The following is a 15,327-nucleotide window of genomic DNA, read 5'->3' as shown; positions in this document are numbered from 1 at the left end:
TGGAAATTTGAGTTTATCAAACTCTGAGCCGTACCTGTCATTGAGACGCTACGGTGACGTCACACTCACTTACTCCACGTTTTTATACAGTCTATGATCACTACAGAAAGAACAAACTCTATGTCTCTCATTTCATCTTTGGACTTTATGGATTTTGGATAATTATGAAAAAAAAACAACACTCAAAATCTTGGCAAAATGGTCATATCTTAGGACGTTATGAAGAAAAAAAACCCTCATAAAATAAAATAAAAATAAAATGGAAAATAAATAAGTAAATATGGAAATACATAAATACATGCATAAAAATGCAAATAGCAAAGCAACATTTATATTGAACTTTCATTCACACCATGGCCCTAAATGCATTATTTTTAAACTTATTTGAGAAAAACAGATTTTTCTGCCAGAGCAGGATGGAACATAAAAGTCTTAGTGGCCCCTTTAGATATTATTTAATTGAGCAAATATTCCACAGATTTTCTTTTAAAATTGGGTACAAATTGAATTTCTGACATTGGGGCAAACGATGCACCCTAGTAGGGATGTAACAATAACTGAAATATTGTGATATCGTATCGTCAAATGTCTCACAATAATATCGTGGGCTGTCACAATCTTTCGAATCATAAGTTCCTTTAGTTAAGTACATGTTTTTACAGGAGCAAAAGCTAAAAAACAACGGGAACTACATATCCCATGATTCATTTCAGCGCAAACAACATAGGATTTTGAGATTATGACGGAAATAATTCGCACCAAAATCTTGTGAAGGTATTTTAAAAGCAAAAAGTGCTGTGTCTACAATTATATTAAAAGTATCGCATTAAATATCGTACTGTGAGATGAATATCGTGATAATATCGTACCACGAGATTTGGATATCGTTACATCCCTATAGTCAAGTGGTAGTAAGACTAAAAGGTATAATCTTATTACTTACTTGTTTAATCTTAACACTTCTATGTTTAGAATTGTGAAGGAAAATTTCTGAAAAAGACAAGACTGTGCAATGAATGGAATTTTCATTTAACAAAGGTCCAGTTGTGGCAAATCATACGTACAATTCTCTGTCCATAAAGCACAGAAGTGGTAGAGTAGTCAAACATTTTACTGAAGTAAGAGTAATGTTACTTCAAAATAATATTGCTCAAGTAAATGTACAAAATAGTGTTCCAAGAAATGATGACTGAGGTAAAAGTACAATAGTATTTGGGAAAAAAATACTCAAGTAAAAGTAACTTAATGTTGAATTTAGAATTTGTGCAAGAAACACAAATGTTCAAATCATTTCATTTTGTCACATAAAGCTTTTGTCACTTTAGACTCACAGTGGAGAGAGGAACTACAACTTCTACTGCAACTATATACAATTACAACTATATATGAAAAAAAAAAAAAAAAAAAGTATATTCAGGTAGGAGTAAAAGTATGATGCCAGAGAAGAAGTCTGATAGTACAGTTTCTTCAAAAAGTTACTCAAGTACAAACAGTGTAATCGATGTCCAGCTCTTAAAGAATCTGTATTACATTCTGATCTATATTATATTATTTTTTAAGTTGTTTTTTCATCACAAACAGACCTGGAGTTATGTTTTATTTAACACAAACCCTGCAGATTTAGGCTGAGTTCTTCTCTCAAACTGAAAACACTCTTTTCCACCTTGTGATGTCATGTGGTGATACAGGAAGTGCTCCACTGTGTCTTTTTAAACTCCACACACCTTCATTAGAATCATTTGGATCTTTTCAGCCCAGGAGTTGCCGATCTTTATTGAACAAAAGGTAAAAGGTAGCTGCTAAGTTGATAATTACCACTTCATGACATCACACGGTGGAACAGAGCATTTTGAGCTTTGGAGATATAGACGGACTAATAATAAAGAAACAAAACACAACTTTGCATAATATATGATTTTTAAAAGGCAATTTACACTAAATCCCTCAACTCCAAATGGCTGGAAAAAGATGACCAACCTTGTGGAAAACCCGAACGTCTATAATGTCACATATTTGTTGTACCACTTTCAGATGAGTTGTAAAAAAAAGTACCTTAGACTCTCTTGATTTAGCCAGACCTTTTGATATAGGCCTATTTTCACAGTTAAAACATAGATTGAGGTCGGCTGTGTAGGCTATTGATAAAGAAATTTTGAGTTTAATCATCATTTTGTGTGTTTAAGTTTATAATTGGAGAATAACCGTGATATATTCCCATTGCTAATTACTCATATTCAGTGTTGGGGAGTAACAGATTACATGTACCAGAGTTATGTAATCAGAGTACAAATTATGAGTAACTGTATTCAGTTACAGTTACTGTTTCACTGAGTGGTAATTGGATTACAGTTACTTTGTTGAAATAAATGGATTACACGGCGATATTTTCCTGTTTTCACATTTTGGGCTATATCCCCCTTTTTTTTTTTTTTTTTCAGTAATTCCACTCATTGCCGGAAACTAAACCAGGTCTGAACCAGGACTAAACTAGAACTAAACCAGGTCTAAACCAGGTCTAAACCAGGACTAAACCAGGACTAAACTAGAACTAAACCAGGTCTAAACCAAGACTAAACTAGGACTAAACCAAGACTAAACTAGGACTAAACCAGGACTAAACCAGGTCTAAACCAAGACTAAACTAGGACTAAACCAGGTCTAAACCAGGTCTAAACCAAGACTAAACTAGGACTAAACTAGGACTAAACCAGGTCTAAACCAGGTCTAAACCAGGTCTAAACCAGGACTAAACCAAGACTAAACTAGAACTAAACCAGGACTAAAACCAGGTCTAAACCATGCCTCAAACAGGATTTAACTGGACTAAATCATGCTGTGTGGACCGTGTCTCCTCTTCTTCTATCAATAATATTTTTAATTTGGTTCAGTAAAGTCTGGGCTTTTTATTTTCTTTTATCAGACAAAACATTTTATGTTACAATTTCCTCGTCTTTGCTTCTCTACAGCAAATCAAGTAATCCAAAGTATTCAGATTACATTACTCACTTTAAGTAATTTAATGGATTACGTTACAAACTACATTTTGGGGTATGTAATCTGTAATCTGTAGGGGAATACATTTTAAAAGTCACCTTCCCAACACTGCTCATAAATAATTATACTAATAAATAATAAACAAAGCAAAGCGGAACCTTTGATAGGTCTTGTTCGGTGTTTCGGTCCGGGCGTGTAATAGCGCTGGACAACAATGGAAACATGGCAGCGCTGCGCAAATGAATGAAAAATAAACACGAAATGTGCGTAGTTTTCCCGGTGCTGTTGTTGTGAGGAGATGTGCGTTTGTTTAGACTAAAACTGCGAAATGGAGAACGAGATTTTGGACTCGCTGGAGCAGATCGGGTAAGACAAATGTTCCCTGACTCCCGTAATAAACATGAAAGACGAAAACTGCACCGATAATGTTGTTTTTCCAGGACTGTATTTATGCAATTATCATTTAATTAACGCTAAAAACCTGCAGGAAGAACATTATTATTCTCAGGTTGTTTGCAGATGTCACATTAGGGTGATAAGATGTTTTTATTTACCCGGGACAGTCCCAGTTTTGAGTCTGTCTCCTGTCCCAGCAGATTTACACAAAAAAACTGTGATTTGTCCCAGTTTTATACAAGAAATTATCTCAGGCAACAGTAAAGAGGAGCATAAATTGTAATTTGTTAATCCAGAATACAAAAAAACGTGTTTGCGAGTGACCATAAAGCAAAAAAAAAAAAAAAAAAAGTAAAGATCAATACCCATCAGATTATGAATGACAAAAGAATCCACGATGTTACTCTCTCATTTTTACAATTTTATTTATACCAAACATCCCAACCTGAGAGTCTCCACCCTACAGACGTCAAAAAGTCAAATAAAATATGTTAATATCAAACTCCAGTCCACAAACGAAGCTGATGTCAAAAGAAATCATGACTAAACAATAGATTTATTTTGCTTAATGTGACCAGATTTTCAAAATTCTAAACTGGGACACACACACGTTGGGTTGTTTAATCAATTAGGGTGATCAGATGTCCGTATTTAACCCGACACCGTCCCAGGTTTGAGCTCTGTGTCCCCTGTCCCAGCAGGTTTATACAAAACAGTGATTTGTCCCAGTTTTATACAAAAAATGTCCCAGGTGTCTCTATTTTTGCAATTTGATCCCTGCCAACAGTACAGAGAGGCATAAACTGTCATTTATTTAAGTAAAATACAAAAACTCTGCCTAAAAAATGAGCAAAACACAAAGAAAATGTGACTATACTGACTCACGTATTAGTCATGAATGGGCAGAGTGCATCATTTTCCTTAATTACGCACTCGTTTCACAATTTTACCAACCATCCCAAACCAAGGGTGTCCCTTTTTTTTTTTTTTTTTTGAAAATCTGGTCACCCTACGTTTGGTGTACAGTAAAATTTTGACACCCTCAGTCCATTCTCAACTAACTCACTTGTGTATCTGTATGTAACATGAGATACTTTTATCATGAGTGTATTGTGTATTTTTTTCTGTCAATTTTCAAGCTCAGTTTTCTGTATTTGAACAAAAACATTTGACTTTAAATGCCTCTTTTTACTGTTGGAAGGGATCAGATTGGTCAAAAATAGAGGCACCTGGGACATTTCTTGTATAAAATTGGGACAAATCAGTGGTTTTGGATAAATCTGCTGGGACAGGGGGACACAGGCTCCAAACTGGGACTGTCCCGGGTAAACAGGGACGTCTACTCACACTAATATTTATATAAAAATGCCTTTGTAATGTAATTTTTGAGTTCCAAACTTTTGCCAGCATTATTCTTCAAAACTATTTCAGATGAATGCAAATGTAAAGTATTTTATTACCGTGCCCGCTCACAGTCAGTAATCCTGTTTCCTGTTTGTGTGTCCATGGTGGTGTCAGGTACTCGGGCCCTCTGCTGAAGGAGGGGGCTCTGCTGGGGGCCGCAGACGCCGGCCTGTCCTCCTCTGAGCTGCTGGAGCTCTGGGTGTGGCTCAGCTCCAGGCTCCAGGAGCAGTGTGGGCTGGAGGAGAGCATCACCGCAGGGCACAGTGAGTCTCACACCCGCCGCCTACACCTGCCCCGAACACCTGCCCCGAACACCTGCCCCGAACACCTGCCCTGAACACCTGCCCTCTACACCTGCCCCCTACAGCTGCCCCGAACACCTGCCCCGAACACCTGCCCCGAACACCTGCCCCGAACACCTGCCCCACACCTGCCCCGTACACCCTGCCCCGTACACCTGCCCCTACACCTGCCCGTACACCTGCCCCGAACACCTGCCCCGAACACCTGCCCCGACACCTGCCCCGCCCCGTACACCTGCCCTCTACACCTGCCCTCTACACCTGCCTCTACACCTGCCCTGCCCCGTACACCTGCCCCGAACACCTGCCCCGAACACCTGCCCCGAACACACACTGCCCGTACACCTGCCCCGTACACCTGCCCCGTACACCTGCCCCGTACACCTGCCCCGTACACCTGCCCTCTACACCTGTTAGGTCTGGGTATTAGGGATGGGCATTCGATGAAATTTTCTTAATCGATCGTCGGAAGAATTAACGATCGATTATCGATTAATCATTAATGTTTTTATATTAAAATGATCATCATTATTATTACTATCTGCACTACTAATCTGCATAAATAAATTCAACTTTACAACATATAAACCGTAACGACTCTAGAGCCACATCAGCCCGTTTGACATTATAATGTGTTTAATTCAGTTTTGTTCAAATCTCACAGAAACAAAACTTAAAACCACATCACTAATTTGCATAAACTAAGTGAAGATAAAACCACAGCTCTTGTGTCGCTGATGTGGTTCAGTTTCTGTTGGATTAAAAGACATGACTCAGGTGAATACAGGTTAGTGTGACCAGATTTGCGTTTGTCAAAACCAGGACACCGTACGGGGGGAGGGAGGTGGGGACTCGTCATCGACATTGAGCGACTCTCACCTGACAAAACTTTTTCCCACTGGACACAGAAACATATGTGCTGCTTTATACCACTGTGCACATGGACTCACACTTGTCCCGAACGCAACGGAAAGTGTGGAATTTCTTGTACAAATCATCGTTAAATACACATTTGTGCTTCGGTACGTTGCAGACTGACCCACTGTTTGTGTCTCGCTCCTTCTGATGCAGAGACACATGTACACACCTGTTTGGTCACGCTACACACAGCAACCTACATTCGATTTGTCGATTAAACTGAACGTAATCGATGAAATTCTTAATGATCAATTATCGATTAATCATGCCCATCCCTACTGGGTATCATTAAGAAGTTGCCGATACGATACATACCTCGATACACAGGCCACGATATGATACGCATCTCGATACAGAGAACTTTCGATTTGATATGATATATTTCAAAACGATTCGATACGGTTCAGTAAAAAATAAAGTCTAAATCATGTCTGTGATACTAAAAGTCTTTGTTAAACCATTTCTTGTGCAAAGTTCATATGAAACAAACATTTTAATCATCAAAACAGTGAAAATGTCAAAGGATCAAAATGTAAAAAAAAAAGTGATAGTGCCGGGTATCATTAAGAAGTTGCCGATTTGATACGTATTTCGATACAGTGCACTTTCGATTTGATACGATATATTTCAAATCAATTCGATACAGTTCAACAAAAAATAACGGCTTAAGTCACAGGTGTCAAACATAAGGCCCGGGGGCCAGATCCGGCCCTCCAAGACCTTTAATGTGGCCCTTGGGTGATTTTCTACTAAAATATTTTAATTATATTTTCTATTAAAATATTGGTAATTTTCTGTGGTGTTTATCACAGCAGCGTCTCCAGCGTCTCTGTACGTGGCCCCTCCCACCAGAGCAGCACAAATGAAGACTTGTCTCTTTCCAAACGCTCTTAAAGGACGATCGTTTTGACTGTTGACCGTGACACCCTCATCAGAAAAATGTCCAACATGAGAAAAGTGGAGCCGAGTGCAAGATTTTCCAAGAAAAATTTACTTATTTCTATTTACATACAAGTTCATGTTAAGACATTGTGTTGAAATTGAATTTTTCTTCAAGTTTCAGGTTGTTCATAATATTATAATATTATAATAAGAAAGAGTTCATCAATTAAAAACGATTTCTGTAATAGATTTGTGTTTCTCTGCACAAATATTTGAACTTATTGTTATTTTTGGGGTTTATATGACATGAGTTTTCTGATCCGGCCCCTTCGGGATCAAAGTAGGTTGGATACGGCCCCCGGACCAAAATGAGTTTGACACCCCTGGCTTAAGTCTTTGTTAAACCACGTCTTGTGCAAAGTAAATATGAAACACAAACATTTTAATAATCAAAACAGTGAAAATGTCAAATTTCTTGCATAAACAAGTTTCCTTTCCTTAAAATCGACCAAAAAATACTCTATACAACAGCCCATGATATCAATACTGTATCATCACATTAAACAATACGATATTTTGATATTTTTGCACACCGTAACACCTGTCCTAACTGCATCTGAACTAACCAAACATTGAACCAACTTGTAAACACACATGTCCATTGTTCAAACTGTGCTTTTCTACAACACTGGGCTCAAAGTGTTTTATATCAAACACCTCCAGATGGAAATTGTGTCGCTCTAGTGCAGAACATCTCTGTTTTTATGAGTTTAATCTGTACAATGTCCTTTCATAAACTAAACTAAACTAAATCCAATCCAACTTTATTTGTATAGCACATTTTATAAACAAGACAGTTAACAAAGTGCTTCATATAGCAATACAAAACATTTTACTATTAAAAAAATAAGCAGAATTATGTTTCAACCATGAGGAAACTAATAGAATAAATCAATAAAATAATAAAAATAAAATAAACGAACAAACATAATAAAATCAATACATAAACGCGTACATAAAAATAAAATAGATAAAAACAGTAAATAAATAAACTCCACTATTCACACAGTGAGAAGGTTATAATAATAAACTTGAATCATGAGAAAAATCTACCAGTTTCTCTTCTCCGTGTGAAAAAAACGCTGTCCTGAATCTGTGCACAAGCCCCAAAATAAACACGTGGACTTGAACAATGTGCCAAGTGGTTTGTGAGGTTCCCCCGATTTAAACTGTATGAAAAATGTGACTATAAGAATATAAAAATATGACTTTGAGGCCTTTGTTAAACCCAGTTAGGGTACGTCTGTTAGTCCAGTGTGGTCCTCTGAAGAGTCCAGGAGTTTGCTCAGTGATTGTGTTTGATTGTGTTTTTTTGTGTTTGTCCGTTGTGCAGCGGAGGAGGAGAGCCTGCGTCTGGAGCTGAGGGGGCTGCTGAAGGAGCTGCACTGCCCGTTTGAGGAGCTCCTCTCTAGGCTTCTGAACGGGACCACGAAGCCCCGGGACGTCCTGCAGTGTGTGTGTGAGTCTCATAGGAGTGTAACAGCTGGAGATGTACGATTGTATCCCATCACGACCATCTGACATTCAGCTTTCTGCCACGTTACACTGTTAGAACATGTCTGAAGAGGTTTTTAGATCCATGCAGTCCTCCAGGCATGTTTGAGTAATATTCTGTCCAATGTTTCTCCAACAAAACTGCACAATAACTTAACAAACCTGGTACGATGTGCAGTAGTTTCATGAGTGGAAGTGCACACTGATTGTGGTTTGATGGTGCTCTGAAGGGGGAGAGGAGGCAAAGGGAGCATCAAAAACAAAAGTTAAAACTTATAAAATGTGTTAATACTTTGTTTTTGGCGAATAATCCAACAATAAAAGGAAACATGGTAAAAAAAAAAAAAGTACAGAGAACTACATAAATCAGGATCGTCTGCTCTGAGTCAGTGATACTAAAAAAAAAAAAGAATATATTTAATTAATAATAAATTATTAAAGCCACGGTATGTAACTTTTTTTTTTTTTTTTTTTTTTTTTTTTTGGCAAAACCACCAAAACAAAAGCCTGTTTTTTCACTATTGCCCTGAAAAACAAATGGAAAACTTGTGCTGTTCCTTTGGCTATAATATTTCACAGTACGGCATAAAACTTTTCTATCTCCATGGAGAATGTTCCAAAATATGGTTTTAACTTTGTGTTTCCACGGAGTCATGCAGGTGATGAGCCTGTTGTATGTGAGTAATGGGGTGTTACGAGAAAAAAACAGTGTTTGTACAAACTATTGGCCCGTGTAAACGCTGCTTCTTGTTCATTCATTGTTTTTTTTTTAGATGTGTCTGTGTGTCTGGAAATGTCATGTAAATCGCTCGATCTAATGTGAGGAATCTGATTTCTTTCTGCTCACTCACACCTGCGCAGGTTTTGACAAAGACAAAAATGAAAGAGAAAATCGAGTCATGTTAAAATCCACTGCCCTTTGTTTTCCAAATCCAACAGTCAGTCTCCAAATCCCCTGATTCACTGACGCGTGTCACCAGGTGTTTTGATTGATTGATTGCATTTATATAACGCCTTTCAAGATCCCCAAAGCGCTTTACAGTTCATTATTCAGTCACTCCACACTTAGTGGTGGTAAGCTACTACTGTAGCCACAGCTGCCCTGGGGCAGACTGACGGAAGCGAGGCTGCCATTCTGTGCCATCGGTCCTTCTGACCACCACCATCACTCACGCTCACACCTCTTTCATACTAGGCATTGTGGGTGAAGTTTCTTGCCTAAGGACACAATGACAGGTTTTTGTTTTTTTTTGCCACTGGCGCCTCATTTTTGATGATTTGTTTTGATGATTTTCTGTCCTGTAAACACACTCCAACAGTCACACGTCATTATCAGTTTATGTGAAAGCTCCAGTGACCTGATGTGTCTCTGTCCTGTAACTGTCCTCATGGCGTCTTCATTGTTGTCGTCTCTACTCTGTGTGTGCAGTGTTTTTGTGCTCGGAGCTGCAGGCGGCTCAGATCCTCAGCTCCAGAGGCTCCGCCCACAAACGCTCTGGAGAACGACCTGAGTGTGAGGAGCTCAGCCGCCTCTGTGAGAGTCTGCAACTCACACCAGCACCAGGAGAGGGCGCCACAGAGATGCTGTCTCACATACACAACAAGGTACACACAAAACGAGGGGACAAGTGAAGTATTAAAGGATTTAAGCACTAAATGACATGATGCATGATGTGGGCAGGTGCAGACCAGCCTGCAGAAGCTTCCTGGAGGCAGCTGTGGAGACCCGGTGCTGAAGACGAGTCTGAACTCAGAGCAGTGGGTCAGTGTGTGTGTGTGGGTCTGGGGCTCATTCAGTCGAACAGTTCAGGTCTTTGTGTGTGTGGGTCTGGGGCTCAGGTCTTCGCGTGTGTGTGTGTGTCTGGGGCTCAGGTCTTCGTGTGTGTGTGTGTCTGGGGCTCAGGTCTTCGTGTGTGTGTGTGTGTGTGTCTGTGTGTGTGTGTGTCTCAGGTCTTCGTGTGTGTGTGTGTGTGTGTCTGTGTGTGTGTGTGTCAGGTCTTCGTGTGTGTGTGTGTGAGGTCTTCGTGTGTGTGTGTCTGGGGCTCAGGTCTTCGTGTGTGTGTGTGTGGGTCTGGGGCTCAGGTCTTCGTGTGTGTGTGTGTGTGTCTGGGGCTCAGGTCTTCGTGTGTGTGTGTGTGGTCTCTTCGTGTGTGTGTGTGTGTCTGGAGGTCTTCGTGTGTGTGTGTGTGTGGTCTGGGGCTCAGGTCTTCGTGTGTGTGTGTGTCTGGGGCTCAGGTCTTCGTGTGTGTGTGTGTGTCTGTGTCTGGGGCTCAGGTCTTCGTGTGTGTGTGTGTGTGTGTGTGTGTGTGTGTGTGTGTGTGTCTGGGGCTCAGGTCTTCGTGTGTGTGTGTGTGTGTCTGGGGCTCAGGTCTTCGTGTGTGTGATCTGCAGGAGAAGCTGCAGCAGGTGAACCAGGTGCTGAACTCCGAGTACCAGAGCAGGAGGAAGATGCTCATCAAGAGACTGGACGTCACCATCCAGTCGTTCGGCTGGTCAGACCGAGCCAAGGTACAGAAGATCTCAGACCTTAAACCACATGAAGCGTCCAAACAATTTACTCAAGTCAGAGTCACTGTGAGAGTGACTGTCTGGGCACAGCCCTTTTAATGTGAGCATTGGTGTTTGTGTTTGTGTCAGGTGAAGGTGGACAGCATGGCGCGGGTGTACCAGCCCAAGAGACACTCCCTCACACTCTCCTCCTCTGTGGACTTGAGCTCTGTGCTGGCCGCCAGAGAAGATCTGTGCCACATAGTGAAGACAAGCAGCGGCTCGAGTCGAGAGAAAACCTGCTGCGCCGTCAATAAGGTACTCAGACACGGAACTGAAGAAAGAACTCCCACTACAGACTGAGTACCTCGTTCAAATCTAATCGCAGATGCACTTTTAAATGAATTTGAGTTTGTTTGTTTTTTAAAGTCTTGACTCACTTTACTCCACCAGATTAAAGTCTGATCTGTGGACCCAAATTTATAAAACTTGTGCTTGTGATTTTCACGGAGTCCTGGAGAGATTCTATTCACAAGGTTCCCATGGTCATGGAAATCCTGGAAAAGTCATGGAATTTTAGTATCTCTTTCACGCATCTACAGCATTCTCATTAGACTATTATGATTATTTCCGAACGTTTGCACTTTTTATTTAAAAGAGACGACAATAAATGCACTGACAGTATTCTGAATGTTAAAAAAACTATAATCCTAAACCAAAAGGTGAGTGGAAAGAGTTAACATTTCATATTTTGCCCTAGAAGTATCATTAATTCTACACATGTAGGTGCCGTAAAGTCAAGGAAAATTCACTTTAGGTCATGAAAAAGTTATTTTTTTGTCAGTGAAAAAGAGTGGGAATTCTGTATACAGAAAAAAAAGAGGAATCTAAGGGCCTGTTTGCACAAGAACGCTTGCGGGTAAAAACGACAAAAAATGTTTTTTGGGGTTTAAAAACGCAAAAATCTGAAACCACCCTCCAGAGAGAGCGTTTCCGTCTACACTGCCCAAGCCGAGATGGAGAAAGATGCTAAAATTCCATGACTTTTCCAGGATTTCCATGACTGTGGGAACCGGGTGTATAGAATCTCTCCAGAACTTTTTGAAAATCATAATCACAAGTTTTATGAATTTGGGTCCACAGATCAGACTTTAATCTGGTGGAGTAAGTCGAAGTCAAGACTTAAAAAAAAAACCCTCAAATTCGTTTAAAAGTGCGTCTGCGGTTGCTTTGAACGAGGGGAACCGTCTGTGTTTTAACTTCTTTCCTTCCTCTTGCCTCAGGTCTTAATGGGCAGAGTCCCGGACCGAGGAGGACGACCCTCGGAGATCCAAGCCCCGCCCCCGGAGATGCCGCCCTGGCAGAAGAGACAGGACGGGGGAGGAGGAGGGGGCTGGGGCGGCCGAGGAGGAGGAGGGGGCTGGAGAGGAGGAGGAGGAGGAGGAGGAGGAGGTGGTGGTGGAGGAGGAGGAGGAGGAAGAGGAGGCTGGAACCGAGGACACGGTGGACATGGGGGACACGGCGGGTATGGGGGAGGGTATGGAGGACAGGGAAGACAGGGGGGATATGGGGGCTACGGAGGAGGACAAGGAGGACACGGAGGGAAGAGAGGACGATACCAGTATTAGCCCGCTTTATTTACTGTATTACCAAGAGACTTAAAGGTGCACTGTGTAACATTTAGCCTCCACTTGTCTCCATGGTGATGTCGTTGTTTTGACTGCGATGGTTCTAAAATCATCACCAGGCCACGTTCGAGGTCAGATGTTTTTTAAATGTCTTTTTTAGCAACAGAAACACTTAATCGTGCAACTTATACTTACTGTATTTTTAGAACTATAAGTCACTCCGGAGTATAAGTCACACCTGCCGAAAAATGTGTTATAAAAAAGGAAAAAACATATATAAGTTGCACTTTTTGGGGGAAATTTATGTTGTAAAATCAAGAGACCAGGAACTGACTTTTTATGTTGAAAGTGAAGTTCTAGTAATAACAACAGAAGAGAGAACAACAGACTGTCAACGTCACATATGAACAGTTCTTCAGATAAACTATAACAGAAACAACAGAACAAGTTTAACAAACTCTCCATCTCACTCCAAATCACTAAATCCATCCAATTCTTCATCCTCGGTGTCACTTCTCAACCTCTGGAGGTAAACGGAGCATCGTTTCCTCTTCTGTGTCGCTGTCGTCAGACTCGGCATCAGTTCCAGTTAGAATTATTCCGGCCTTTCTGAATCCCGACAAGATGGTTTCCGTCGTCTTTGTTTAAATTAAGTTGTCAGTGGTTCAGAAGTAATGGTGTGATCGACTGACATGATACAGACAGGACAGAGGCTCTTTCTTCTGCAGCCGACGTGGACAATAGAGCGAAATGATGTACAGGAGCACACAAGACTAGAGCCTCTCAAGTTTTCAGTGTGAATATTTTAATATACAAGTCGCACCGGAGTATTAAGTTGCAGGAAACACCCAAACCATGAAAAAAAAGTGACTTGTATACAGTATTTTTTGGACTAGAACTTATACATTCTAGGCAAAGCCAGGGAGACAAACAAAAGTTGCACAATGCACCTTTAATGGATCTTTAATTACAAACGGAGACAGTCGGGTGCAGGTGTTATTCTGGAACGTGGCTCGTTGCCTTTTTGTCATAGGAAAACACGAGTAGTGAAACGCATGCTTTTTATGTGGAAAATACATAATTATGTAGTAACATTTGATATGTACAACTGTGAAAAGATGAAATGAGCAGTTGAACAGTGTTTTTTTTTTGTATTGTGTAGATCTAGTTTGTCCCAGCAGAGGGCACCATGGACTGAATTTCTAAATAAACAATGACATTAAAGTAATTTTTCCTTAAATATTTATTGGCCACACATCTGAAAAGCATTGTTTGTTCAGTAGTTACATTTTTACATGTGTACAAGAATTAAAGCCACAGAAACTCTTTACAATATGAACAGCAGACCTGTACAGCGCACACCAGCCAGAGGAAACTCAGTCTCCAGGGAGACCTTCGTAAAAACAAAGCTTCATTCCACGTCACTAAATCGCGCACACACGTCGTCCACACGCCGTCCGCACACAGCAGCACAACACTGCACTTTGGTAAAGAGGCTTTTGCCACATGAGCAGACGTCAGGACCAGGCCTGAGGCACCACAACCACAGAGGTAAAAAACAAGTCCAAAAGCTTACATACAAAACGAGGCACTGGGGTTTGTTCAAAAGATTTTAAAATATAAAAGACCATGTAAATCCTTCATTGTCAGGCATGAGTTTAGGCACGATTACACGACGTCTCACTGTGCTGAATTGTCACTGGTTTGTTTCATTGGGCTGCAGAGGAGGAGGGCCGCGCTGTTGGCACCACAAAGGTAAATACAACCTCCTCTAGGAGAATCTGACCCTTCCTTCATTGTCGTTGGCACTTCAGGTCCATCTTCTGGACTTGGTTTGGCCAGGACTAACTTAGCTCTCATCACTATGCTGCTGCTGTAGAACTCACAGATGGTTCCAGTTGAGCCGCTCCTTTGAGTCAGAACAACAGAGAGCAGCCCTGCAGGGGGCGCACTTCATACAACCAACATTTAAATCTGTGTCCACTCTGTGTCCACTGTCGTCCTCATAAAACAATCCATCCTTAATAATAATAATAATATTAATAATAATAATAATAATATAACATATGTCATTGTCTTCTTCTTCAGAGTCTGAGTCCCAGTGACATTTCTGACACAGTAGGACTGGTTCAGTGAGTCCAAAAGTGCTGATCTTTGATCTTTGAGTAAAATAAGTTGTACGTAACACTGTTGGCAGGTGTGCACCTGCCCGTTGTAATACTGTCCTGAGCTTTGTCACAGATCATCGCTGCAGACAGAGCTCTCTCTCTCTCTGTCAGATGAGGCGGGCGTTCCTCAGGTGTTGGATGAGCACCTTGTACACAAAGTTGTACTGGGACACGGTCTGCACCATGAGCATCCTCTGCTGCCTCAGCTGCTCCAACACCATGGGGACCTCCACGGGCTGCACACACAAACACACACACACACACACAAACACACACACACACACACATACACACACAAAGCACAGGGTTAGTCTAATGTACTCACATTAGAAACACAGTGAAACGTCTGAGGCTATAGTACAGAGTTCATGTGTGGGGAGCAGCCATAGACCGTATAAAGAAGTGGACTATGGGATTGTGAGGCGCTCGGCTTCAGTCAAATGACACTCACGATATTAACGGTTATAAGGGTGAATTTGGAGCCAGGTTCCATATTAGGAATAGGAACTTATTAATGGACAAAACAGTGAAATAAAAAACCCAGGATCATGTAGAGCAAGTTAATATGAACATTTTAAGACCAAAATGACGAGG

The 15,327-nt window shown here is 40.9% G+C and overlaps 2 protein-coding genes across 3 annotated transcripts in view; one reads left to right on the top strand and one right to left on the bottom strand.

Moving 5' to 3' along the window:
• Positions 1-3,196: 3,196 nt before the first annotated feature.
• Positions 3,197-13,793, top strand: fam98b (family with sequence similarity 98 member B). The gene is made up of 8 exons (XM_020928446.2): positions 3,197-3,360; positions 4,909-5,057; positions 8,290-8,415; positions 9,880-10,055; positions 10,132-10,212; positions 10,842-10,958; positions 11,088-11,255; positions 12,221-13,793. The coding sequence occupies exons 1-8, from the start codon at positions 3,323-3,325 to the stop codon at positions 12,563-12,565; spliced, it is 1,200 nt and encodes a 399-aa protein (XP_020784105.2). The 5' UTR covers positions 3,197-3,322; the 3' UTR covers positions 12,566-13,793.
• The window catches only part of ptpn21 (protein tyrosine phosphatase non-receptor type 21), a 40,162-nt gene continuing 38,625 nt past the window's right edge, over positions 13,791-15,327 (bottom strand). For both annotated transcript variants that reach the window (XM_020928447.2, XM_020928448.2), the window contains one exon: positions 13,791-14,969. In XM_020928447.2, coding sequence (XP_020784106.2) covers positions 14,841-14,969 — 129 coding nt within the window. In that variant the 3' untranslated portion in view covers positions 13,791-14,840. The remainder of the gene's footprint in view (positions 14,970-15,327) is intronic.

The sequence above is a fragment of the Boleophthalmus pectinirostris genome, unplaced genomic scaffold (genome assembly GCF_026225935.1).
Source record: "Boleophthalmus pectinirostris isolate CB_2022bp ecotype Guang Dong unplaced genomic scaffold, ASM2622593v1 HiC_scaffold_10, whole genome shotgun sequence".
Classification (NCBI taxonomy): domain Eukaryota; kingdom Metazoa; phylum Chordata; class Actinopteri; order Gobiiformes; family Gobiidae; genus Boleophthalmus; species Boleophthalmus pectinirostris.
This window is presented reverse-complemented; position numbering and strand designations above follow the sequence as displayed.